General features: G+C 33.3%; 1 protein-coding gene across 6 annotated transcripts in view; it reads left to right on the top strand.

Moving 5' to 3' along the window:
* The window catches only part of IMMP1L (inner mitochondrial membrane peptidase subunit 1), a 77760-nt gene that overhangs the window by 29003 nt on the left and 21298 nt on the right, over nucleotides 1-27459 (top strand). For 3 of the 6 annotated variants that reach the window (XM_032359369.1, XM_032359367.1, XM_032359368.1), the window contains 3 exons: nucleotides 3489-3747; nucleotides 21579-21712; nucleotides 23306-23394. In XM_032359369.1, the coding sequence (XP_032215260.1) occupies nucleotides 3669-3747; nucleotides 21579-21712; nucleotides 23306-23394 (302 nt within the window). In that variant the 5' untranslated portion in view covers nucleotides 3489-3668. The remainder of the gene's footprint in view (nucleotides 1-3488; nucleotides 3748-21578; nucleotides 21713-23305; nucleotides 23395-27459) is intronic. The other 3 variants (XM_032359370.1, XM_032359371.1, XM_032359372.1) reach the window with 1 other exon arrangement.

Genomic DNA, 27459 nt, shown 5'->3' with positions numbered 1-27459 from the left:
GCACAAACAGAATAATCAACATATTATTTGGCTGTCATCTGCTGAACAGAAACCAGAGATCACAAGGAGGTTTTCCCTAGCTGTGGTGATGGCCTTTTTGTTCCAAGCCCCCATCTGGGAGGGCCATGGTGTGTTATCATATGGAACGCGGGGTTTTCTGTAATCTGCTTAGCTGCACTGCAGTTTGAATCTTCATTCCATGTTTGTGTAATTTATAATTTTAATGAGACCATGGCTCTTGTGGGCTTTGAAATATATTAAAAGCTCTTTTGTGCATATGCTTTTGTTCTTGCTTAATAGGCTCAGTGTATTTAAAACTGATGAATTTTTATTCATGAATTTGGATGTCTGGGGATTAACTTAGACTGAATATCATTACACTCATATATTGATGCTTGGAAAGTTTTTTATTGTTATTATTTTGTTTTTATGTGTTTCTCTGTGTCTATGTGTCTGTGTGATACTTGCTACCAGAAAAGGAAAGAACTTACATAATTTTAAAAGGCTAGGAAAAAGTGACATCTCTAGATCATAAAGAATTGATTTAGATTTTATCCATCTTATTTATTGATACTCATATTTCATCATTAGTCTTAGTATTTTTAGATAAATGTTATAAAGTAATAATTATGAAAAAGCAACATTTAAATGAGTTAATACCTCACATACTGCTGTTTATATTGAAATAATATGTCAATGTGTGACAGAGATACACTTTGTATTTTAATTGTAGGACATCAATTGTCTGGTCATACTAAATCTGCCATTAAGTTTCTTGAATTAAAATAGATATATGTTTTATATTTTAACTACTTACAGTCTTCCCTATTTCAGTAAAACCCTTTTTATCAATGGATTTTTTTAACCCACAGTGATGGATATAATGAAAAGACTGATGGAAAAGCAGATTTCTAATAATTTATGAAATAGACCTTTTTTATTTTGCTAAAATACTGAAATATATTAAATGCTTCAAATATCTGTAGTTATTACTTATAATGTATTTTTAAATTTTGAATACATAATTTTTATGTAATTATATAATTATGTATAATTATATAACACCTTAGAAAAAAAGTCACGGCCCTTTCTAGATCCAGACGTTTTCTGAAGTTGCTGTCTATTGGATTCAATTAGTGGTAACATAATAGACCTAACTAGCCCTTTTATGAAGTTGCCCAAAATGTGTTTTTTTGTACAATTCTGTTTACTAGACTAAGCATTTTTGTAACTATAAAACATCATTCTTTTTTGATGCTGATGATCAGCAGTTTGGTTAGTCCCTTCCTCTCCCATTCCCCTTAAGTTAGAAATATGAAATATACGCTGAAATGACTTCATTTTGTTCTTCTCTTAGCTTATCTGTCAGACTTGACATTGGAATGTTTGTTTTTCCAAAATAACATCCTGCTTTAGTATTTTTTATTAGTTGTGCAATTTCAGTTAGCTTAGGAATTTATTATTGAAAATGTATGATTTGCTGAAACAGTGCTGTCCAATAGAAATATAATGCAAGTCATTTATATATTTTATTTAATCTAATCCATTGTATCCAAAATATTATCTTTCAGCGTGTAATCAATGTAAAATATTTTAGTATTTTTTGTATTAGGTCTTCAAAGTCCCTTGTATATTTATACTTGTAATGCATCTCAATTTGGACTAGTCTCATTTCATATGCTCAGTAGTCATATGTAGTTAAGATTACCTTATTGAACATTGTAGCTCTAAAGTTCTAGATATAAATATCATAACAAAATGTGTATTTTTTGCATTCCTCATTACTTTTCTAGTAATATCCTACACAAGTGACCAAAGAATATTCATGAGCTATGTAATTGAAATTACATATGGCATTTTTTATAGCTCTAGAATTGATACTGTTGGTATATATCTGCGTGATTAATACACAGAATCCATAATTAGTTCCTCTGACTCCTGAGTACTTTCAGATATTGTATAGATACCCTTAAGTATATTGTCATGATAAGGAAATAATGGCTAATGTAATGGATGTAGTATGCTCTGCAACAGTTGTGGGCAAATCAGATTTGTCAAACATATTTCAAGTATACCAAGGAGCTTAGTTTTAAAAGAATCTCATGGCAAATATTAATACTTTTTTCTTAAATAAAGTCGAGAACTCTTTGCATTCTTGGGATTTTTCTGCACAGGTATTTGTGTGAATGTATATCTCACTTTTCATATAAGTTTGCTTAGAACTCAAAATTTTTTAAACTTGTTGGAAGAAAAAAAATGAACATAAAGTTCTCTAGGATTCTATACATTTTAAATGTTCTGTATATATTAAAAAATAGAAGGAACTTAATTAAGTTCTTTAGAAACATGTAATTAAGAACTATAAAACCTTGAGTTACAATTGATTTGAATTGATTCAAATATTGTAAAGTATAAATGATCAAGGTGATGTTTATAAAATACAGCTACTGCACCCACTTTATAAAGAAAAGAGACCTTATGTATAATTCACCTTGTTTGAGAGCAAATCATATGTTCATGAGATCTCTGAATTTTTCACATTTTGAATATTTTAACACTTTAAAATTTTGAAGGAAGTGAGCTAATTTTTATGTAATCAACTTTTCTGTAGATATTGCATGATGCCTGTTGTATTCTTTTACTCACTTAAATTTTTATTGACTTCTCTGTGACTTCTGCATTTAAAGTGTTGACACAAAATGTTAAACTATTCTTTAAACAATACCTCTAGTTTCTTGGAGATGATAAATCCATCCATTGATTTCCTAATTTTATTATGTACACAGTCAATTGTAATCCAAGATTACAGCAAACAAGATGTTAATTTCGAGCCATAATCTATGTACATTTCAATTACAGAGCATGATTGTTATAGAAGCACAGAATAAAAAGGAATAACATTTGTGCTATCCTCACAGGAGCTGTCAATAAAAGATGTAATAGGGGATTTAGGAATCTGGAAATGGCCAACTAATTTATGTGAATCTATTTTATTTCAGCTAGAAAGACCAAGCTCTTTTTCGTCTGCACTGCATATTGCAGAGCACAGGCTGTCTATAGAAAACCAGGCGGCTGCATATGGATAGTCCCTTGATATCATTCACTTGCTGTGTAATCTTATTATGCAAAGTTCTAATCTTCACCTAGAATGAATGCCTCTGGGTCAGAATATAGTCATATCAGGGTTTTTGAGGTCATGTTTTGTGATCCTTAGCTTATTCTTCTAAGTAGAGCTGGGATTTAAAGGGTATTCCCCAGACGCTAGCAGAGATAGACAGCAGAACCTGCTGCCTTTTTGGAAGACAAGACCAACATGAGGTCCCTGGTAGGATTAAACTTGATTTGTAGCTGTAGGATTTTTTAACAGATGTATTATTGGACAGGGAATAGGGGGCCACCAGCACAGCAAAATTGAATCACGACTGGCATTCTCAGGGAGTTTGCTGCCTGCTAAAACAGCAGCTGCATGTGGATTTGACTTCTTTCAGGTGAAGCGACTTCCAGTCATTTGGAAAGGATGGGATGAAAAGGAACCTTGGTGATAATTTTGATGTCTGCAAGATTTAGTACCAGTGTAATGGGATTATCGGTAACACCTTCACTGCAGAAAAAGCCACCTGGCGCTATAACTGGCAGCAACTGAGAACTAATCCTTTCCCATCTCTTGGATGTCATTCATGAAGCTCAAAGCGATTTCTACCCTGCTAACTATGATTAATTTTATAAACAACAACAACAAAAAATCAGATGATCAAGGCAAAGAATATGCTTCTTATTAATTATTTTTAATATGTAGCCGCCTTAAAAGCTATTTGACTATAAATTAGGTAAGACATACATAAACTATATGTATAACTTAAAATTTATTAAAATGTTCAAATAAAAAGTTGATTATTAATGTTTTTTATACTTTTACAAGTTGAGTGACAATGTATTTGCTGTTGGTAAAGATTTATATTTGAGATTAAATATTAATTTAAATACTTTAGTTTTCTTTCAGCTATATGGCCATTATCAGTAAATTAATCAAAATGTCTATAGATGTAAGGAATTGAAATAACTTGTTTTATCATACATTTTACCTGTTTCTCACCACTTTGATGTCTGCTGATTAAATGTTTTTAGTAAAATCTTTAATGATCCAAAAATATACAGACATTTATATTTTTGATAATTAAGATAATGCTAGCTCAAACTAATGAAAAGAGCTTTTTTGTGAAAGTTTATGATCTTAATATATAAAAGTCCTAAAATAGTTAATACTGAATGACATTTTTTAAAATCAGAGATTCCTAATGAAAGTTTTCCTTTAACTGGTAGAGGTTTAGTTGTTATTTGCTCTAGAGTTATGTATTAGCTAATTGAGGTGTTTTTTTTAAGCATCTTATTTAATCTAAAAACTTTATCAAGTACTTTGTTTAGAGGTGTTAATTATTTTAATATTCTTCTCCTACATGGTCCAGAATAAACTGAAAGAAAATGAAGTGAAATTATCCCATCAGTCACCCAAACAGTATACAACATAACTGCCAAGAGTAGAAAAGATAATTAGTGTTGTCAGTGTTATGATCCTAGAGTACTTACTTTTAAAATATTTATTCATAGAACTTGATTTTTATCTTGTTGTTGTTTTTTGTTTAGTAGCTTTATATTTAAAAAGTGGATTATAAGGCCTTAACCTTAGTGTTTTTAAACTTCAGAATTTTAACTAGATATAGGTGAATAAAATAATTATTGCAATTGTAAGAATTATTAAAATATAGTCATCTATTATACACAATGCATTGATTTATTTGTAGCCTCTGTTTACGTAGAGTACATTTTATTCTTCATGGGAGATCTTTATCAGAAAAATCAGTAAATGTAAGAAATTTATGTAGAAATCTTTGGTCAAACCTACCTAGCAAACTTGTCATTATTAGTGGATTTTGTTTTAACTGGTTCGAAGATACTGTATTCCAAAATGTGTTTCTTCATTTGTTGTCACATTTTTAATGAATGGGTGAGAAACCTTAACAATATTTTTACTGAATGGTATTATGTTCGTTTGGTAAAGGACTTCTTTAGCCTTCTGTTTGTATTTTTACTAGTTGAGAAGATGTTCATTTAAAATTCTACTATCACAGTAAAAAGATCTGTCCATGAAATAAGTGGACTAAAATCTTTTTTCTTATCCTCATAGTATAATCACTTATATTTTAAATACAAAATTTTTGGTTTATATGTAATTTCAAATTATCTTGCCAAGTAGTGTGTTTTCTCAGGGTAACTTTTTATTGTAGTTAGTAGTACTTTATAATTATTTTTTAAAAGTAGCTTTCCTTTCAAAGCAAAATTTGTCTCAAAGCTTTTATTAAACATAGTCTGTATCTACTTTTCTACTTTTTATTCAGCCATTTATTGAATGGCTCTTGAGAGTTAATATTTTTTTCTTTTTCCATCCTTGGCATTCTTATTTGATTAGAGATGGTTATTTCCTTTGGAAAGCCCCCAAGTAAACTCATCTTAATTAAATTCACTGTAAACATATAAGGTCTTCTCAGTGGTACACATTAATTTTCAGGTAGATTCAAGATCACCCAAATTTCATATCTTTTTGGTAACTTATGGAGAAATCTGATTCATCTTTGATGAGTCAAATACTAAAATATACAAATACTAAATTTATTGGCAAAGGTGACTAATGACGTCATAAAAGTTACGGGAATTGATTTTAGAGATCAGAGAAATGGATATAGACTGAGAGAAATTATAAGAATTTCTAAAAGAGTAAGTCAGGTGTAACAAAAGCAAGATGGGAATCATAGGAATTCTTGGTTATTTAAGAGATTTTGAGCCTTTTTTTTTTTTCTTTTTTGACAATTTATGAGACTTAGTGTCTCTCTAAAGGATCGTACATGAACTGTAGACTGGCACAGCTAGCCTATGATAAAGCTAAATGATATTCTTCCATCTGAATGAATACCCTTCAGCTATTGCACATACAATTTGTATATTCTGAAATAGATGGATCTTATATAGTCATTGGGGGATTATTGGTGAGTGAATTTGATGGTTTTGGTATTTCACTCTTTGAAAGCTCTTATTTGTATGAAAAGTGTTAACTGCCTATAATTTATAAATATAAAATGAGTTTTGATACTTGGAAATATATATAAAGTGAACTTCTGAAAACAACACTGGGTTTTTAAAAATCATTGAAATGTTAGAATGATACAGTTTATTTGATGGTGAAATTGAGAGTTCTCCCAAAGTTAAGATTCAGTTTAATAATGATGAATGGTTAAATTTTGTTAAATCTCTGAAAATGTCGAGTATGTCTCAGTGGTCTCAAGTGACAAAGTCCTTTGGTCTCAGCACAAAGTCCTTTATGGGTCTTCCTTCCCGGGAGCCTATTAAAACTATAGATTCTGTAGTCTTGCTCCCACAAATTCTTATTATTAGCTTTATGATGGGAGCCTGTGAATTTGCATTTTGAATTAGGTTCTCAGGTCATATTTAAAGCAGTGAATACTTTATTTTATTTATTTATTTATTTATTTAAAGATTTTATTTATTTATTTGACAGAAAGAGAGAGATCACAAGACGGCAGAGAGGCAGGCAGAGAGAGAGGGGGAAGCAGGCTCCCTGCTGAGCAGAGAGCCTGATGTGGGGCTCTATCCCGGGACTCTGAGATCACAACCTGAGCCGAAGGCAGAGCCTTACCCCACTGAGCCACCCAGGTGCCCCAAAGCAGTGAATACTTTAAACCTTAAAGTGAGGGCAGTTATTTCCTCTGGAAGTGCATTAAAAAAAAAATTTTTTTTTTAAATAAAATCATCATAGATTATGGGGATCAGAACTTTTTAATTTCTAGTTCTAGGAAAAGTACCCTCTGTACAAGTCTTACAGTAGATACAGTAGATTTAACATTATAGATTTGAACAATTCATGAGCAGCCCTGAAGGTGATTTTGAAATGGCAAGAATTTGAATTACTTTGATGAAGAGGCTGCTATGTGAGAGTGAATTATTTAGCTCTTGAGCAGAGTATGCCACTCCCCATCCCCGTCTTGATGAGCCTGTTCTTTTCTTGTCAAAATAACTTCCATGCAGGTTCTGAAATGGATGTATATCTTTTGGTTATTTTATGTAAAATCATTATTTGGGGGAAAAAGTATCTTGTGTAGATATTCTTGAATTTGAGAAATCACAGGAAGTCTCAGGAATGTCATTTTTGTCCAAATGACGGTAAATGGAGTAAAACTAATGTCAGGAGTTTTCTTCTTCACATGTACTTCTCTCTTTTCCCTTTTCATTAATTTGAACATTTCTTTAAATGCTAATATGTTCACTAACTGTTCTTAAAACAAAAAAGGTTATGATTTTAATTACTTCTTTGGCTGCTTATACTTTAAAATGAATGAATTTCTATAAATTGGTCATCCCAATTAACATTGATACTTTGCTTTTTCCCCCGAAAAGATGCATATCTTTTTGAATTAGTTGTTTTTGTTTCCTTTGCATGAATATCCAGAAGTAGAATTACTGGGTTACATGGTATTTCTATTTTTAATTTTTTGAGGACCCTCCATACTGTTTTCCATAGTTGCTGTACCAGTTTACATTCCCACCAACAGTGCATAAGGGCTTCCTTTTCTCCATATCCTGGTGAATATTTGTTCTTTCTTACCTTTTTGATACAGCCATTCTGACTGGTGTCAGAATGGGAGCCTGTGAATTTGCATTTTGAATTAGGTTCTCAGGTCATAGTTAAAGCAGTGAATACTTTATTTTATTTATTTATTTATTTGACAGAAAGAGAGAGATCACAAGTAGGCAGAGAGGCAGGCAGAGAGGGGGGGGAAGCAGGCTCCCTGCTGAGCAGAGAGCCTGATGTGGGGCCCTATCCTGGGACTCTGAGATCACGACCTGAGCGGAAGGTTTTGATTTGCATTTCCGTGATGATTAGTAGTGTTGAGCTTCTTGTCATATGTCTGTTGGCCATGTGTATGTCTTCTTTGGAAAAATGTCTACTCAGGTCCTCTGCCCATTTTGTAATTTGATTATTTATGGGATTTAAAAATTTGTTTTTGGTATTGAGCTATATGAATTGTCTATATATTTTGGATATTAATCCTTTTTCAGATATATCATTTGCAAATTATCTTCTCCCATTTAGCATATTGCCTTTTCATTTTGTCGATGGTTTTCCTTTAACTGTTTCCCTTGCCTGAGGAGACAGATGCAGAAAATATTGTTAAGACTGATATCGAGGGGATTGCTGCCTATATTTTCTTTTAGGAGTTTTGGGTTTTGGTTCTAAATTTAGGCCTTTAATCCATTTGAGTCTATTTTTGTGTATGGTGTAAGAAAGTGGCCCAGTTTTGTTCTCTTGCATGTAGCTATCCAGTTTTCCCGACGCTTACTGAAGAGAATGTCTTTCCCCCATTGTATATTCTTTCCTTCTTTGTCATAAATTAATTGACCATGTAATTGTCAATTTATTTCTGGCCTCTCTGTTCTGTTCCATTGATGTGTGTGTCTGTTTTTATGCCAGTACCATACAGTTTTGATTACTGCAGCTTTGTAGTATATCCAGCAGCAACAGATTACTAATAACCAATTTTCAGTGTATCAGCTTGCTTTATTCTGATAGTTCCCAATTTCTGGCCTACATGATCTCAACTCATGAGACTGAGAAAATAAAAACCTGGAGCAATAGCTCCCGCATCTTTCTACCATCAAACTGACAAAACTACCAGTTTCTGAACCCATCTTTTTTCCATATCATGTTGGAAAAACTGTCCCAACTTCTGTGAAAAGCCTATCTATTTTTGTTTGATCCCACTCTCTCTGGCCTTGATTGATTGATTGATACATATACATGCCCATAAGTGCATGTGGGCCTACCATGTGACATGTTTCTACACACACACATACACAAACACACACACACACACACACACACACACACACAGACATCTATGTAACCACTACTCGGACTCAAATGTCTGCCCTACAAATTTAATGACTTTTCTGACCTCTCCTCACTGATTAGTTTTGTTTATATTTGACCTTCATAGAAGTGAGTAATATAAATGGAATCATATAACATGTATGGAGTCATACATCTTTTGTGTTTGTCTTTTTCACTAACATTGTATCTGTGAAATTTATTCATGTTGTTGCATGTAAGAGTATTTTATTCCTTTTCATTGCTGTGTAGTGTCCCGTTGTAGGAATATACCAAAATTTACTCATTGTCCTAATGGTAAGTATTTGGGTTGTTTATAGTTTCAGGATATTATGAATAAAGCTACTATGAAAATTCTTATATGTGACATTTAGTGATTCTAAATGTCTCCTTCTGTGGGTATATGTTAGGACTGCCAAACAGTTTTCCAAATTAGTTGTATAAATATATTCTTTCACTAACAATGATGGTTCTAGGTGCCCCATATCTTTTTCAGCTTTTCATATTATCTTTGTAATTTTATCCACTATGATGGTTTTATGGTAACATCTCTTGTAATCTGCAGTTCCATTTTTTATCAGCCAACTGGATAGCCTCTTCTATGAAATCTTTGTGTTTGTTGCTTAAGTTTTGTTAGGTTGTTTTGTCTTTTTTAAAATGATTTGTTGGAATTTTCTGTGTACTCTGGATATTCCTTTTCCAGACATATATCTAGAGATCACTATATCTTTCTATACAGATAGAAATATTTGCTCCCTGGTTTGGGGGTTTTTTTTTTGCCTTCTTAAAAATGGGGTTTTTTATGTATAGAAGTTTTTAACTTTAGCAAAATCAGATTGATCCCTAGTCTTTTAGGGTTAGTGTTTTAGCCTTACCCAGAAAGTATTGAAGGTAATCTCCATTTTCTGCTAAAAGTATTATTACTTTACCATTCATAAGTTTGTCTAATCTCTCTCAAATTAATTTTTGTACTTGATGAGATTAAGGATCAAGTTTTGTTTTTTCCTCCAATATGTGTATCATTGACCTAGCACCAATTATTAAAAAGACTGTCCTTTTCCCACTGGACTGTACTAAAACTTTTGTTATAAATCAGGAAATCATGTAAGTGTAGCTCTGTTTCTTAATTCCATTCATCCGTTTGTCTAGATTTACCACATATAATACTCTCTTACTATAAACTTATTATGAATCTTGATATTTGAAATAAGCTTCTCCAGTTTCATTCTTTTTAATGTTTGCCTTGGCCAATCTAGGTCTTTTGCTTTTCTCTGTATGTATCCTAAAATGAGTATGCCATTTTCTACTGGAAAAAAAGTACTCCACTGGAATTATATTAAATATATAGACCAATTTGAAGGAGAATTGATAACGCTGGAAGTGCTTCAAATCCCTATAGTGTATCTTCCTATTGTTTAGGTCTTCTTCATTTTCTCTCAGCATTTTAAAGGTCTTACATGTTTCCTTTGACTTTGCCTAAAGTATTTGGAGCTTTTTAGTATTGCTGTATATGGTGTTTTATTATTTTTTAAGTAAGTCATTTATGGTATTTTAAAATTTTGTTTTCTAGTTGGTTTTTGCTAGTATGTGGAAATTCGGTGATTTTTTTGCATACTGATTTTATATCAAGAGACCCTGCTAATGCATATGTTTATTCTTTTTCTATGTAGAGAAATCCTATTTGTTAGTGATGATCTTTTAACTTCTTCCTTTCCAGGTTTTATGTCTTTCTCAGTGAATTGTCATGTCATTAGTTCACCATTAATATGATGGGGGCTGTAAGACTTGGTTATTGTTCTTTATTTGTTATTGTAGATTCTTATAGTTTTTGTTTTTAATTATAAAAAATTTTTTTTCAAAGATTTTATTCATTTATTTGACAGCGAGAGAGATCACAAGCAGGCAGAGAGGCACGCAGAGAGAGAGGGGGAAGTAGGATCCCCGCCGGGCAGAGAGCGCAACACGGGGCCCGATCTCAGGACCACGAGATCATGACCCGAGCCGAAGAAGGCAGAGACTCAACCCACTGAGCCACCCGCGCCCCAATAATCCTTACAGTTTAAAAGAGGTTCCCTTCTATTCCTAGGTTTATCAAAAGAAGTGTTGAATGTTATCAGAAGCCTTTACTGCATGAGCATGATGGCCACATGATTTTTTCTTTTTTTCTTTTTACTCTATGAATAAATAATTGATTTTAAAATGTTATGCTGGGGTACGTGGGTGGCTCAGTCAGTTAAGTGTTGGGCTTCGCACTAGGCACAGAGCCTGCTTGGGATTCTCTCTCTCCCTCTCTCAGTCACCTTTCCCCCTTAAAAAAATGATATGCCAACTTTTTATTCTTGGAATAAACTCCATTTGCTCATGTTCTTTTTTAATATACCATTGTATTCAGTTTGCTGATTTTTGTTTAGGATTTTTTGTATTTATGTCAGTGAGAGAATTTGTTTTGTAATTTTGCTTTCCTGTTATGCCCTTGTCAAGTTTTGGTATCAAGGTTATACTGATTGCATAAAACCAGAAGGGAAGTATTCCTTCACTATTTGTCCGTTTACAGAGTTTATGATTGATGTTATTTCTTCCTTAAATGTTTGGAGGAATTTATCAGTGAGGCCATCTGGGCCTGAATTTTTCTTTGTGGGAATATTTTTAATCACAAATTAAATTTCTTGTATGGCTCATAGGACTATCCAGATTTTTAATTTCTTCTTTCAGTCTTGGGAAGGTTTATAAAAATGTTAGAATTATTAAGCTAAAGTTTTTTTTTTAATATTTTTAAAAAATATTTTATTTATTTATTTGACAGACAGAGATCACAAGTAGGCGGAGAGGCAGGCAGAGAGAGAGGAAGGGAAGCAGGCTCCCCACTGAGCAGAGAGCCGGATGCGGTGCTCCATCCCAGGACCCTGGGATCACGACCTGAGCCAAAGGCAGAGGCTTTAACCCACTGAGCCACCCAGGCGCCCCTAAGCTAAAGTTTTTTAATAACATTCTTCTGTGATCTTTACGTTTGTCAGATCTCTAGTGTTGACTCCTTTTTTAATCCTTATACTGATAATTTGGGTTCTCACTCACTTTGTTTTCTCTTTGATCAGATCAAGGCTTGCTATGGTTTATTAGTTTTCTCAAAACTTGTTTTCTGAAAATTTTTTTATTTTACTTTAGCTTTTAAGGGATTTTTCACCCAAGTATAGACTGACAGATGGGTACTTTTCAGCACTTGAAAGATGATATTGTATTTTTTTTTCCTGGTTTCCATTTTTCTTATAAAAATTTAGCCATTTTGTTGAATAGTCAGAATTAGTCATTTGAAAATATTGAAAATAAAGTTATCTCTATTTCTGACCACTTTTAAGCTTTTTTCATTGTCTTATTTTTAAGTCTTTTTTCTTAGAGCAGTTTAAGATTTACAGCAAAATTAAGGGGAAGTTACAGAGATTTTCCATTTACTCCCTGTCCGAACACATGCATGACCATGCCCAATATCAATATCCCTCTCCAACGTGGTATATTTGTTATAATTGATGAACCTACATTGACACAGCATAATCACTCAAAGGTCATAGTTTACATTACAGTTTATTCTTGGTGTTGTATATTCTTTGTCTTTGGACAAAAGTATAATGACTTGTATCCATCATTATAGTACCATAAAGTTTTCACAGCCCTAAAAGTCCTCTGTTCTTTGTCTAGTCATACTTCTCCAATCCCTGGCAACCATTAGTCTTTTTACTTTCTTCACAGTTTTGCCTTCTCAGTGTCTTAATTTCGAGTAGTTTTACTGTACTGTGCCTAGATGTATTTTGTTTGTTTCTTTTGATTTATATTGTTTAGGGTTTGCTAAGTTTCTTGAATTTGTAAGTTAATGTCTTTTATCAGTTTTGGAAAGCTCTGTACCAGTATTTCTTCAAAATATTGCTTCTTTCCTATTCTCTTTTTCTTTGGATCTGTGATTATACTTGTTTCCTATATTGTCTACCAGTTTTCCTTTCTGTGCTTCGGTCTGATTACTGTCTTCCAATCTACCCTCTATTTTACTTCTGTTAAGCTGAGTCCAATCTGCTAATAAATGTAATGAATTTTAAATTTTAATTTAGTCTGTGGTTTTATCTTATGTAGAATTTTCATTTAATTTTTTAATACTTTTATTCTCTGCTCAGCTCTATCAGCCTTTCCCCCTTTGTTTTTGGAATGTTAGTAATAGTTATTTTTGTCTATGTGTTAAAATAACTATCTGAATCACCTGTTTTTTTCTGTTGGAATTTCAGCCATTTTGTTCTGTTTTATAACGTACTTTGATTGTAAGAAGTCACTTGGTCATATTTTATAGCATGCTTATATTCATTTATTGCATTAAATGAAAAATTATGATAACCCAATTTAAAAAAAATACTGTCAGGGGATTGAATAGATACTTCTCCAAAGAAGATATATAAATGACCAATAAGCACATGGGAAAGCTGCTCAGCATCATTGGTTATTAGGGAAATGCCAGTCAAAGCCACAATAAAATACCACTTCACCCTCACTAGGATGGCTCTAATCAAAATGTGGACAATAACAAGTGGTATTGCTAATAATGTGGGGAAATTGGAATCCTTATCCATTGCTAGTGATATAAAATGGTGCAACCACTTTGGAAAACAGTTTGGCAGTTCTTCCAAAAGTTAAAAACAACCCAAATGTCCATCAACTGATGAGTGGATGCAGAAAAATGATATATCCATGCATTATTATTATGTCATATTATTATTCAGTCATAAAAAGGAATGTTGTGCTTGCTGATGCATGTTATAAGTATGAACCTTGGAAACATGCCAAGTAGAAGAAGCCAATAAAAAAAATCCACATATTGTATGATTCCATTTGTGTAAAATGTGTAGAATGAGCAAATACATAGACATGTGGTTGCCAGGAGCTAAAACAAAGGGGAGAAGGAATGGAGAGTGACTGCTAATGGATGTAGGTTTTTTTGTTTATTTTTCTTTTGAGATTATAAAAATGTTCTGGAATTAGGTAATGGCAGTGGATATACTAAAAACCTCATGCCTATACTAAAACTACTGAATTTCACACCTTCAAAGAGTGAATTTAAAGGTATATGAATTATATCAATTTTTTAGATGACCTTTCTACTCCAAGGTTATAAAAAATATTGTAGGAGTTCTAAATAATGTGTTCTTTCTATGAAAATTAAGGGTTTTAATTTTGTTTTGTTTTTCCCCAGCAGGTAGATAGTGTATGAATGAGTTGCTTTAATCCTGTCTAGGGCTGGTTATATTTTTTTGTTTAGGCTGATATGTTTCAGTTTTGCCCTTACTCCCAGTGGTAACCTTACTGAAGTCCTAACAAAGATGGGTGAATTTGGAGGGTCTTGAAGTCCAGCCCCTATCTCCTTCACATTGTGTGATTTTCTGTGGTTGCTGACATCTTTGCTTAGGCTTCTAGCCTTTTTATCTACTGCTTTCTGGGAGTCACACACTGCTCAGTGGCAGTTTAGGAGTTGGCTAGTACCTCATGGAGAGACTGAATGCAGACTTGTGGCCCCTTCCTGTTTGCAGCTTGACCCTCACATGATATCTTCTTTGATAACCACAGATTCCAACCTCTGTCTTGGCTAAGTGGGACTGCCACTTTCTCCTAAAATTCTTATTTTCCTGTGCTGTGAATTGGCCAGTACTCTCAGAGAAAAGGCCAAGTGAATGTGGAGCTTACCTTATGTTCTTCCCTACTTTCATAGATCCTAGCCCCTCACATTCTGCCTAGATTGCTGCCTAATGCATCTAAATAGCTATTTTGTATATTTTATACAAATTTTGTAATTGTTTTCTTGTTTTCACCAAGAAGTGTAATCTAGTACAAACTACTATGTCAAAACTGGTTGAAGTCTTCCTCTTGCCTCCATTCTTCAGTGTTCAGTCATCTATTTCCCCATCCCTTTCCCTTCTCTCATCAGTGATTGCTCCTCATCATTAGCCTCTCTCCCTGTGGGATTCTTACCTTTGGCTCTCAAAGCATGCCACTGTGTTTCTATGTTTAAAAAAAAAAAAACCTGTTCAGTACCATATTCTTCCTATTATTCTATTGAAGTGGTTCTCAACTGACAGTGGTTTTTGCATCCCAGGGAACATTTGGCAATGTCTGGAAATGGTTTAGATTGTCATAACTGGGGAAGGGGATACTGCTGGTACCTAGAGGCCAGTTACTAAAATCCTACAATATATGAGATAGCTGCCTGCAACAAAGACTTGTCTGGCCCCAAGTGTTAATATTGCTGAAGACAAAAACTCTGCTCTACTTTTTAGCTTTCCTGAAAAGCCAGACTTTTCTGAAGAATTGACTGTTTATGTTGTCTCCTTTTCCACATCTCCCTTTCATACTTTTTAAAAAGTTTTAACTTTTTTTACGTAGTACCCAGATGATTTTTAAGGGTAAAATAGTGCCATAACACTTATAAAGAAAATAACAATATTCTCTCCTAGCACCCCTTAATTACATAGTTTTAGCTAGTTAGATGTAAATGGAATGAAGGTGTTTTTTTCCTAGATAAAAAAACAAAAAATTAGTAGAAAGTAAGCTCTTAATAATTTTTTTCTGCTTATAACTTGGATGTAACAGCTAATGTTGTTAGAAAATAAATATCTTCCGGGGCACCTGGGTGGCTCAGTGGGTTAAGCCGCTGCCTTTGGCTCAGGTCATGAACTCAGGGTCCTGGGATCAAGTCCCGCATCGGGCTCTCTGCTCAGCAGGAGTCTGCTTCCCTCTCTGTCTCTCTCTGCCTGCCTCTCTGCCCACTTGTGATCTCTGTCAAATAAATAAATAAAATCTTTTTAAAAGAAAAGAAAAGAAATATCTTCCTTGTTTAAATTACTGTTACTCTAGTTTTCTCTTGTTTGCAATAGAATAAAATCCTCACTGAGATAGGGATTTTTTTTTTTAAGATTTTATTTATTTATTTGACAGAGAGATCACAAGTAGGTAGAGAGGCAGGCAGAGAGAGAGAGGAGGAAGCAGGCTCCCTGCCGAGCAGAGAGCCCAGTGCAGGGCTCGATCCCAGGACCCCGAGATCATGACCTGAGCCGAAGGTAGAGGTTTAACCCACTGAGCCACCCAGGCACCCTGGGATTATTTTTTTAAGACCTGTCATGTATAAAACTCACTTTGAGCTCCAGAGCTCCAGTCTCATACACATCTACTTGAATATATGATGAATATATCAAATTTAACATGACCCAAACTGGGCTGTTTTCTGTTCCAAATATGGGTATGAACAAAACCATGTGCATAGACCTCTATTTACCCACTCAGTTCAGAAACTTGAGAGTCATCCTGATTATTTCCTTTTCCTTGCTGTTTATTTTGCCTGCTAAATTTCTCAAATCCATTCATTTCTCTCCATTTCCACTGCCATCACTGTGGTGAGTCCAACCCAACTGTCCTGCCAGCATTTTTATTTCAGCACCATTCCAGTCCTTTTTCTGTATAACAGGGAGAGTGATATTAAATTGAAAATCAAGTCATGTTATTCTCCTCTTTACTGAAGATCTTTCAGTGGTTTCCAATTACTCTTAGAATAAAATCCAAAATTCTACAAGACTTTGAATAATCTTGCCTATCTCTTTAGTCTCATTTTATGTCCTTCATATAGGGCTCCACCCTTCTTTTAGTTCCTAAAGCACATGCATGCTGTTTCTTCTGCTCATAAGGTTCTTCCCATCCCCTCCATAATTGTGATTTTCTTGCCTTTTTAGACCGTAACTTCAATGGTATTGCCTTGGAGAAATCTTTTTTGATTCATCCTAAAGAAAATATGCCTCACCCATCAGTCTTTATCGCTTTATCCTAATTTTTCCTTTTGGAAAGTATTTGATAATACTTAGAGTGTTTATTTCTTTACTTGTATGTTTGTGACATCTGTCCCAATAAACTATAAGCTCTATAAGGATAGGTGTCATGTTCAGTATTACATTTCCAGACCTGAATGCAGTATCTGACATATAGTAAAAGCTCAATAAATATTTGTTGAATGATTGAGTGACTGAATGACTATGTGAATACCTTTATCCCCTGCAAGTGCTTCTTTTTGAAAAGTTATGTTCTATAATAAAATTGAAAAAAAAAATAGTACTATACATATCTGTTTACACCCCATCTGGATTTACAATGAACATTTTGCTACATTAGTTTTCTCTGTTCTTGTTGTTCTGTATATATACATCTGTATGTGAATATTTGTTTATGTCTGTATAGACATTCATGTGTTTGTGTATAAACTTCTATCTACATCTACCATTTCTCTCAGAAGTAAACTATATGAAAGAAAGTTACAGACAGGACATTCTTCTCTAAATCAGTATTTCTCTCCTATGAACAGGATTGTTCTCCTGCACAGTCGTGATACTGTTAAGAAATTTAACATTGTGGGATGCCTATGTAGGGCAGTTGGTTGAGTGTGTGACTCTTGGTTTCAGCTCAGGTCATGATCTCAAGGCTTTGGGATTGAGCCCCATGTCAGGCTCCACACTCAGCATGAAGTCTGCTTGAGATTCTCTCTCCCTCTCTGTCTGCCCCTCCAGCTCGTGCTCCTTCTCTCTGTAAAATAAATAAATGAATCTTTAAAAAAATTTAATGTTGGAACAACATATTTGATTTGCAAACCGTATTCAAATTTTCCATTATCCACATAATATCTCTTAATGCCTTTTTAATTTTCACTGCAGGGTCCAATTAAGGTTTTCATACTATATTTAATCATCATGTCCTTGTATTTTTTTTTTTTAATTAAAATCACAGTTTTATTATTTTTTTTCTTTCATTAAACTTAAATTTTTTTAAGAGTTCAAGTTGTCATGTAGAATGACCACAGAGATGTATGGAATGGATATGTCTCATTATTCATAATTAGACTTAGGTTACACATTTTAAGGAATAATACACAGATGATGTATTTGTCATTGGATCATGTCAGGAAGCTACATCATATCAGTTTGTATGCAGCTAGATTTGCTCATTTAGTTAAGATAATGTTTGCCAGATCTCTTGATGTAAAGGTATTTTGCTTAAATAATAAGTTATTTACTTTAATACTTTGCACATATCCTGTTTACCAACAACATTTTACACAGTAATTTTTAGCATCTATTAATGACCCTTGCCTGAATCAGTTACTACATTGGTAGTAGTTTTATTATTCCCTCTGTATTTATTAGCTGGCATTTTTTGATAAAGGATTCTTCCTGTCTCCAACAGATACATCTTTTTAAAAAAATCAGTATGTGCATTTGTCTTAGAGCACATACTTGCTTTCCGGCACAAGATTGTTCTGCCATAAACTATTTTTTCTATTGGAGAATGATATTTGGAACCCAAAAATCCGAGTGCTAAGTGTGCTTAATACTACTGCCGTGTCATTGCTTCTGTTCAGTGGTCAGAGCTAGAATGAGATTTAATATAGGCAGACAGACAGACACATACACACACACACATATATTTATTAAGTAACTTTTTTAAAATGTCATGCTATAGTTCTTTTATTTATTAACATATAATGTATTATTTGCTTCAGGGCTACAGGTCTGTAAATCATCAGTCTTACACAGTTCACAGCATTCACCATAGCACATATCTTCCCCAATGTCCATAACCCAGCCACACTGTCCCTCCCTGACCACCCTCCAGCAACCCTCAGTTTGTTTCTGATACCTCCAACTCATCCTTAACCTCGCATTCTGTATTTCTAGTTTCTTTCTCTCTAACATTAAGAGTCTTGCTTCCAGTAGTTTAATGCGTACTCATTTGTATTATCTGAAATACACATAAAAGAACAATAAACCTACTAAGAGAAGTTTGAGATTTCATTTGCAATTTTTTTTGACCTTAGACTCTATCTTTCTATACGGTGTTCAAAAATATTTGAATTACTTCTGTTTGGTAGTGTTGCCATTTTGAGTATACAGATAGGCTTATTTTTCTTATTTGTTTTCAATTTTAAAATTCCCATTTTAAATCTTTGTTTACTTTTTTTTTTTTTTTTGGCTGTGTAAAGCATTTGACTCAGAACTATATACAGAGATATATTTATCCGTATCCCTTTTACACTATTCCCACCTACTCCCTTTATAAATGTAGCCGTTTTCATTATTTTCTGGTTTCTTTTTTTAAAGATTTTTATTTTTTGAGAGGAAAAAGAGAGAGTGGAGGTGGGAGGGAATGAGGGAAAGCAGACTCCCTGCTGAGCAGGGAGCCTGATGCGGGGCTCAGTTCCAGGACCCTGGGATCATGAACTGAGCAGAAGGCTGACACTTAACTGACTGAGCTACCCAGGTGCCCCTGGTTATTTTCTTTATGAAAAAAAATTAAAAAGTATTCTCTTCCCTTTTTTCCAGAACTGTTAAATTACTATGTATACTTTTTTGAAAATTTTTTTTTTTTAGCTAGTTTACCTAGAAATCATTTCATATCAGGTCATAGATTTTTTTCCCCCATGGGTTTATAAAGCTCCTCTGTGTAGATATTCTGTAATTTTGTTAACCTGTTTTCAATCGATGTGTATTTGACTTGCTTCTGATTTTGCTATTTCAGATAATGCTAATATAAGGAATCTTGTGCACGTGATATTTGAATCTTGGAGCTGTATTTTTTTTGGATAATTCCTAAAAGTGGGGATGGTTGGGTCAGAGAGTAAAATATATGTTATTACAATAGCCACATTCCTCTTCTTAGGGGTTGTCTGTTTTGCATAACCATCAGCAGTGTTTCAAATGCCTATTTATGGGAATTACTTCATTAATATCAAATATTGTAAACTTCTACATGATGGATTATTTCTTTAGCAAGTGGTATATTATATCATCGGGGTGCCTATGGGAAACAGTTGACATACTCAAAGTAGGATAATTTAAGGAAGGTTTATTTACAGAAACTATTACAGAGGTGTGTGCAAGATACTGGAGAATCACCAGGGTTGGTGTTAACAGGATCCAGCATCAATAAGTCTGTTTTCACTCCTAAGGGACCAGGGGAAGGAAGGGTTATAGGAACCTGGAAGAGCAATTACTACATAGGAGACTACCTTTGTTCCAAAGACATGGTGAGCCTAGGAAGAGTCCACAGGTAAGGAACCAGGAAAATACATAACTCTTCCTTCCTCTGAGTTCTTGCTGGAGTCCACTTAAAGGATACAGGAGTGCCTTGATGTATTTCATCTAGGTCAGCCATAAATATATGGCTCTCAATGCCATATATTTAAAACAAACAAACAAACAAACAAAATTAAGACCCATGGGAACCGAGAAGAGAAAGAATATCTTGCCTCTTGAGAGCATTTGAAGAAGAGTTACTAATTAGATAGATGATGGATATCATGAAGAATATTCCAGGCATGGGTGTTGACATAAGTGTTCGCTGGCACTTGTTTACTTGAAGAACAAACCAGTATTATTGACTGGTCAGATCATGTAGGAGTATCAGGGAAGATCAGGCTGGAAACTGAGGATGGGATGGGAGCCATCTGTCATGGATCCTCAAAATGGGTCTAAGTAATCTGTACTTCATCTAGGAGAGAGCCATTGAGGTTATGGGAACAGGAGAGTAATTAATACAGAAGTCAGTGTAACATTATGATTAAGTTCTTGACTCCATCATTTTCCAACTTTGTGATATTGAGTACATAAGTTTACTATTCTTAGCCTCCTTTTCCTTATCTGTAAAATGAGGATGGTAATAAAATCTGCACAGATTAATTTGTAAAGCCTGACATATAGCAAGTATTGAGCAATGTTACATGTTATTATTACTGATTTGTTTCAGTAAATTTAATCTGAGAATCATAGTAGTCTAGGCCTATACCTTAGGCCATTAGTTGAGAAATTCTTGAAACACAGTTGTAACAGGTAAATGGAAAGGAAAGGACAGATTCGTAGGAATATTTTAGATGAATAATATTAACTATTTATGGAGCTTTTAAAAAAATCTATATAGTTCTTTATATTATTTCATAGTATTCATGCGCTCATTATTATATCAATAATCAATAACTGACAACTGAATGTAAGTGTAATTTACAAAGCACTTTGACATGTTAATGGATTTTATTCTCAGAATCATTCTATAAGATATTATTTCCAGGCCAAGGGAAGTTAAGTAAGTCATTGAAGATCACGGAAGTTAATGAAAGTATCAGTTTACTACTTGAATTTCCATATACCTATTCTAGTGCTTTCTCTTTCATGTTGTATTATATTATGGCAGGAACTGATAAAGTATAGCAGACAACAGTATGAAAAACTATTATTAGTACTTTGAAAGAGTTAGGTATCTGTATTAATACCAAGAAAAAAAATCAAAGCATGAAAGGAGACAGATAAAATCAGAGTTTACTAGTTATCTAATTTATATGTAAACCCAGTCATATTATCTGAATATAATCTCTATTCAGTAGATCAAAGTATTAAGCGGTTTTAATTTGCCATTTAAACTATTGTTAGGACAAATGAAAATAAGCTCTTTTCTGCACCAAACTCATTAGGCATTTACTACATTCTGGGTGATTGTAAATATTTTACAGTTGAGCTGTTTCATGTTTTAAATAGTATTGATTATGAAACTTTTTGAAATTTACCATCAGGCCAGTGGTGGCAGAGTCTGCATAGAACTATGCTTCGTGGTGTTCTGGGAAAAACCTTTCGACTTATTGGCTATACTATTCAGTATGGCTGTATAGCTCATTGTGCTTTTGAATACGTTGGTGGTGTTCTCATGGTAAGTTTTTACATAAAAGAAAATAATAACTTTAAATGTGTACTTTTTTTAATTTAAGGAAAATGTATTTTTCCTTTATTTTAGTTGAAGTCATTTAATGACTAAATTGTGACTGTTGAAACATAAAATCTTTCTAAATTTTGGGATATAAGAGACTATGTTGGAATCAGCACTGGTATAAAATTAAGAACCATTACTTCACATGCAGTTCTGTATTATGTTTTATTCTGACAGGGGTTCTATTAAATAATAATCTAATAATAATAGTTTTTTACCATTTATTGAATTTTACTTTCTGTGTTCCAGTGATGTTTTATGTTTTATATTTATTAATTCATTTAATCTTTTCTACTCTGTGAGATACTTATTAGAAATCTATTATACATATGAGGAAACTGAGGCTCAGAAAGCTTAAGTAACTTGCTCCAAGTTCCACAGTTAGTAAGTAGATTCGGAGTTTCAACACAAATTCTCCCAATTTTCAAAACCCCTACTCTTAACTAGTTGTGTTTAACTGTCATTAAAAAAAATAATTATTCTGCCTGGTGTCAATATTAAAATGTTAAGGCTGTTCCCCCGCCGACCAATGCTTTTTCTAAATATTGCATCATAAATCCATCATCTGTGACTGTACTAATCTTTTGTCATGTAAGTGAAAGAATAAATTGAATGTCTAGTGAGTGGGTTTTGTTGGGTTTTATCAGGTTTACCCTAAAGGATTCACAGTCACAGAACCTCAAATTTAGCTGGAGAAATGCAATTAACTATATTTAACTGAAAGTCTCCTCTTTGATTTTTTAAATTTACATTAGAACTTCCAGTGGGCTACAGAGGTAGCAGATACAAACTTTCATTGTGTTGTTATTTCTGCCTTAGTAGATATTTTTGAGTAAAAAGTTTTTTATCAATGCCCAAGTGAAATCAGTGGAGACTGCTGTATTTAGATATTTTAAATAACAGTGATGATTTATTATAGTTTTGAGGTATATATGAAGATCATTGTTTTAACACATACTAATAGGAAGTCTTTAAAGTGCATCTCATTATGCCACTATTTTTCAATAGAAAAACTAAATTGCAGCCCCATTAAATGAATAAGTTATTCTGTTGGAAGAGAACTGAAGGCATGAACTTATTGAGAATAGTATGATACTACTTAGTAAATTACCATCATGGGCAGTGGGTATTTGATAATAGCAAGAAGATAAATAAGTCATTCATTTATTTATTTAAAATATTTATTATCAGCTTTATGCCAAGCACTGTTTTTGGCATTGGTTATGTAACTGGGAACATGAGTGTTAAGATCCCTGACCTCATGGAGCTTACATTATACAGGGTAGTCAAAATTTGGAAACATAGATATTTTATTCATGTATTGTAATGTATTCTCGGTAAACTATTTTTAATATATTTGCCTGTGTTTCCAGATTAGGTCGCCACTCTATAGGGTTGAACTTATAAACTTAAAAATCACCTCCAAATTTGAAGAACATTTGTTTGATTTTTTTTTTCTTAAAAGTCTGCTCATTGATTTATGTTACATTGAAAAAGGGTTTCAATTCAAATTAAAAAAATTACCTCTCTTTTCAGTGTTCTGGACCATCAATGGAACCTACAATTCAAAATTCAGATATTGTCTTTGCAGAAAATCTTAGTCGACATTTTTATGGTATCCAAAGGTAAATTTCTGTCATAGATATATTAAAGTTATAGTGAAACCATGTATACACATTGTATCTTTTTTGTAGCTTATCTGTAAAAACCCTTTCGCAAATAACCAAATTAATGACCAGCTAGTTAAAATCTTGATTCACATATTTTCTCTCAGTTGAAGAAATTTTAATAGTTTCCATAAACATGCACAGTCATTGTTGGCTAAAATAGAATAGCTGTCCCTTTTATAATGTACATTCAAGCCTACTTTACTTTTGGTGGGGGGTGGGTGGCTCTACAGCATTTTGAGTGAAGAACCTAGGGACTTAGGAACATTATATACCAAACCAGTGATTGGCTTCTAAATTTTTTAAAAATTTAAAATGATTATTTTTAGATGATAGAATCATATATAGCTGGGACCCAGGAATCTTATCTAATCTCAGTCTCCTGATTAATTAAGTTGAAAAACTCCTTGACAAATACTGTTTGCCACTAAGTTTTTAAAAATCCTATTCTAAATGGTGTTTCCAGTCCCTGTGATACTTTTTATTCTACTTATATATGTTTTATTCCTTCTGAACGAATGTCAAGTATTAGTAATTTAATGTATTTTTTAAAGGGCACCTCTCTAATTCCCTAAAACTTTGGGTTCATTAGTTTTTCATAATTCTGAAAAAAATAATACCACTTTTTCATTTCCATAAACTTCAAATTTGACTCTCTAGAGTTGGTATTTAGCATATGGCTTAAATAGGTTTAAGCACTCCTCTTTCGTTATTTGCCTCTTCTGTAGTCTGTTTCACATTACCTAAAAGTCATCAAGAATGGTGTAAACTGTTCTTTGCATTTTTGATTCTGTAGATAGAAGTTATCTCTTGGTCAAGCTGTATAGTCTAGCATCGTCCTACGTAAAATTCTTCAGATATTTTACTCATAGCAACTTCAAGACGCCTAATTGATAGTTACGGGGTTATAAAATAAGACTTACATAACAGGATGTGTTCTAGCTTTCTTTTCTTTTTAACTTATATCCAAATCACTTCATACAGTCTTTAGATTAACTAGAGACCTAGCATCACTGTAGCATGAAGATAGGCTGCTGTTTTCCATGCTAATGACATGATTTTACTCTCATACTCTTTAAGCATTCTTAACAAGGAGCTGAACTTGTTGGCTAAATAGATTTTGAATGAATAGCTCAATATCATCTTTTTTTTTAAATAGATAATCTTTGCACCCAGATGGGTAATATAAGTAACTGCACTCAGTAACTTAATTAAGATTCTTAGAAGGTTTCATTTTATATTTTTTTAGTCAAGAGGGCCCTTAGGTTGAGGGACAGCTTAAAATCTTGCATTTATATGACATATACCAAATAACTTTTACAATCAAGGTTGTCAGTTGGTAAGTTCAACTTTAAAAATATTACTGTTCTGAATATTCTTTTTCTTTTGTCTGTAGCATAGAACTCTGAGATTTCAGGGGAATCTCTGACCTTTGGCAAGAGATCTGTTAGCTAGCTGCTTATTTCTAAAGCTAGAGTAGGGGTGCCTGGGTGGCTCAGTGGGTTAAGGCCTCTGCCTTCAGCTCAGGTCATGATCCCAGGGTCCTGGGATCGAGCCCTGCATCAGGCTCTCTGCTTGGCGGGGAACCTGCTTCCCCCTCTCTCTCTGCCTGCCTCTCTGCCTACTTAGGATCTCTGTCAAATATAAATAAATATTAAAAAAAAAAAAAAGGCTAGGATAGCCATCCATTTAGGCAAAAATGAAAATCTGCATAACTGGTGCCTAAAGCACATGGATCTCTTCAGTTAAATGCACACAACACTCATATTTAAAACAGAGTTTCTTATTACTATTATTACTACTTATTCTTTCACCAAATAATGAGCACCTAATTTATAAGATGTGCAGTACAGAGAGTGTTAAGATGAATAAGATATTGACCCTTTTCAAAAGCTTACAATTTAGTTGGATAATAAGCAGGTTTATAAGTATAAATGAGAGGAATATTTAAATCTTTGTTCTATTAAGTTCCTTCTAAAAGCCTATTTGAAGGAGTTGAGAAACCAAGGAATAATTATTTCGATCTAAGTTCTATGCATATATCTAGTTATACCATCAGAAGTATAGTCTGCATAAATATTGGTTTCCATGAAAACTCCTTAACTGAGGGGCACCTGGCTGCCTCAGTCAGTAGAGCATGTGACTCTTAATCTTAGGGTTGTGAGTTCAAGCCTCACATTGGGTGTGGAGCCTACTTAAAAGTAAAAAAGTTAAAATTAACATTAAAAAAAATTTTTTTTAAATAATTAAAACATTAAGAACCATGAGAGACTGTGGAATCTGAGGACCTAACTGAGGGTTTTAGAAGGGAGTGGGGTGGAGGTTGGGTGAGCTTGGTGGTGGGTATTATGGAGAGCATGTATTGCATGGAGCACTGGGTGTGGTATGTAAACAATGAATTCTGAACACTGAAAAAAATGAATAAAAATTAAAAAAAAATTAGAAAACCATCTTGACTAAATTATGGTTTTTATGTTGCCATGTAAGTTCAGAATTTGTTTTAAGGATCATGTTGATTATTTTTTGAAAAATGTAAGCTGAATAAAACACCCACAGAAAACATTTCTTTCCCCAAAGCTAACCAAAATCAGCTTTGTTTAGTATGATCTTTGCAGACTTATTCATCTGAAAGTTCCATTGGCATGGTTCCATTTGGTTGAAAAGAGACCAGTTTATCCCATTTCAAAAAAAGGGCAGCCTTGTATTACCTGCAAATATAGAATTTAGTGTTTATTTTATTTATTATTTTTTTTAATTTTAAAAGATTTTATTTATTTATTTGACAGAGATCACAAGTAGGCAGAGAGGCAGGCAGGAAGAGAGGAAGGGAAGCAGGCTCCCCGCTGAGCAGAGAGCCCAATGCAGGGCTGGATCCCAGGACCCTGGGATCATGACCTGAGCCAAAGGCAGAGGCTTTAACCCACTGAGCCACCTGGGCGCCCTAGAATTTAGTGTTTTAATAGGTTTCAACTCTAACCACAAGAAATTATCATTCCAGTGAATACTAGTACTGTAAAATTTCCTAGGAGTATGGATGGTGTCTTTTTTTACCTTACATCAAAATCCTTCTTGTATATTCCTCTTTGATTTAGTTGTTTAAGATAATTGTTTTACCTCCCAAACTAAACTTTATTAGTTAATCATTCTTGTGTAATTAATCAGATTTTCATTTTTAGATGAAAACAAAAAGTTTAGAACCAAGAAGCTTAGAATTCTTATTAATACTTATATGTAGTGATAACTAGGTTTCTGATTTGACTTTTATTTTCCTTTTATTTTTATGGCTTTTGATATTTTGATATATTCACCTTTTATTATAAGTGACATCAAATTATTATGGAACTATGTACACATAATATAGATAATTAAATCCTTTCAAATACGTGTGTTAGTCAACAGAATTCACTTATTACTCATTTTTTTTCAGAAAGAGTGTTGTGTTCTGTTTGGTTGGGGTGCTTAGTCTTATTTTGTCCTTCTTTCATTTTGTCTCCTTCATTTATACTTTTAAAGATCTTTCTTATTCTTCTAATACATGTATATTTTTATTTCTTCCATGAATCATGCCTTCTACATGTAATCATACCCACCTTGTTGGTATTATATATTTGATGTACCAATTTATTTTTTGTAGTATATGTTTGGGCAGCTTTTAGCATTTTATTTGGTTGTGTCTTCTGATATTGTTCCTCAAAAATAAGTTTTTTAACTATACTGTAAATTATCTGGGTATGCTGTATACATTCTTTGAGCTCTAGGGATATATTTATGCTGTCCCTATGTTTTTATGTGCTCTAGAGGCAATCAGTACTAATGGCTGGACAGTAAAATTTACTTAGTTAATTTGTTTGTACTTACATGGAATTGCTTTTCTATACTGTTGGTTTTAAAAATTTGGATACAGAAGTTACACATAGTGGATAAAGTATAAGAAGATGGTTGTTATGGTATTGCCAGAAATTTTAAAATCTTTCAAGAGCTTTTCCACTACTCTTGGCGGATTTTGACCCATAAAACTCAGTC

Source organism: Mustela erminea, chromosome 9, assembly GCF_009829155.1.
Source record: "Mustela erminea isolate mMusErm1 chromosome 9, mMusErm1.Pri, whole genome shotgun sequence".
NCBI classification, from domain to species: Eukaryota; Metazoa; Chordata; class Mammalia; order Carnivora; family Mustelidae; genus Mustela; species Mustela erminea.
This window is presented reverse-complemented; position numbering and strand designations above follow the sequence as displayed.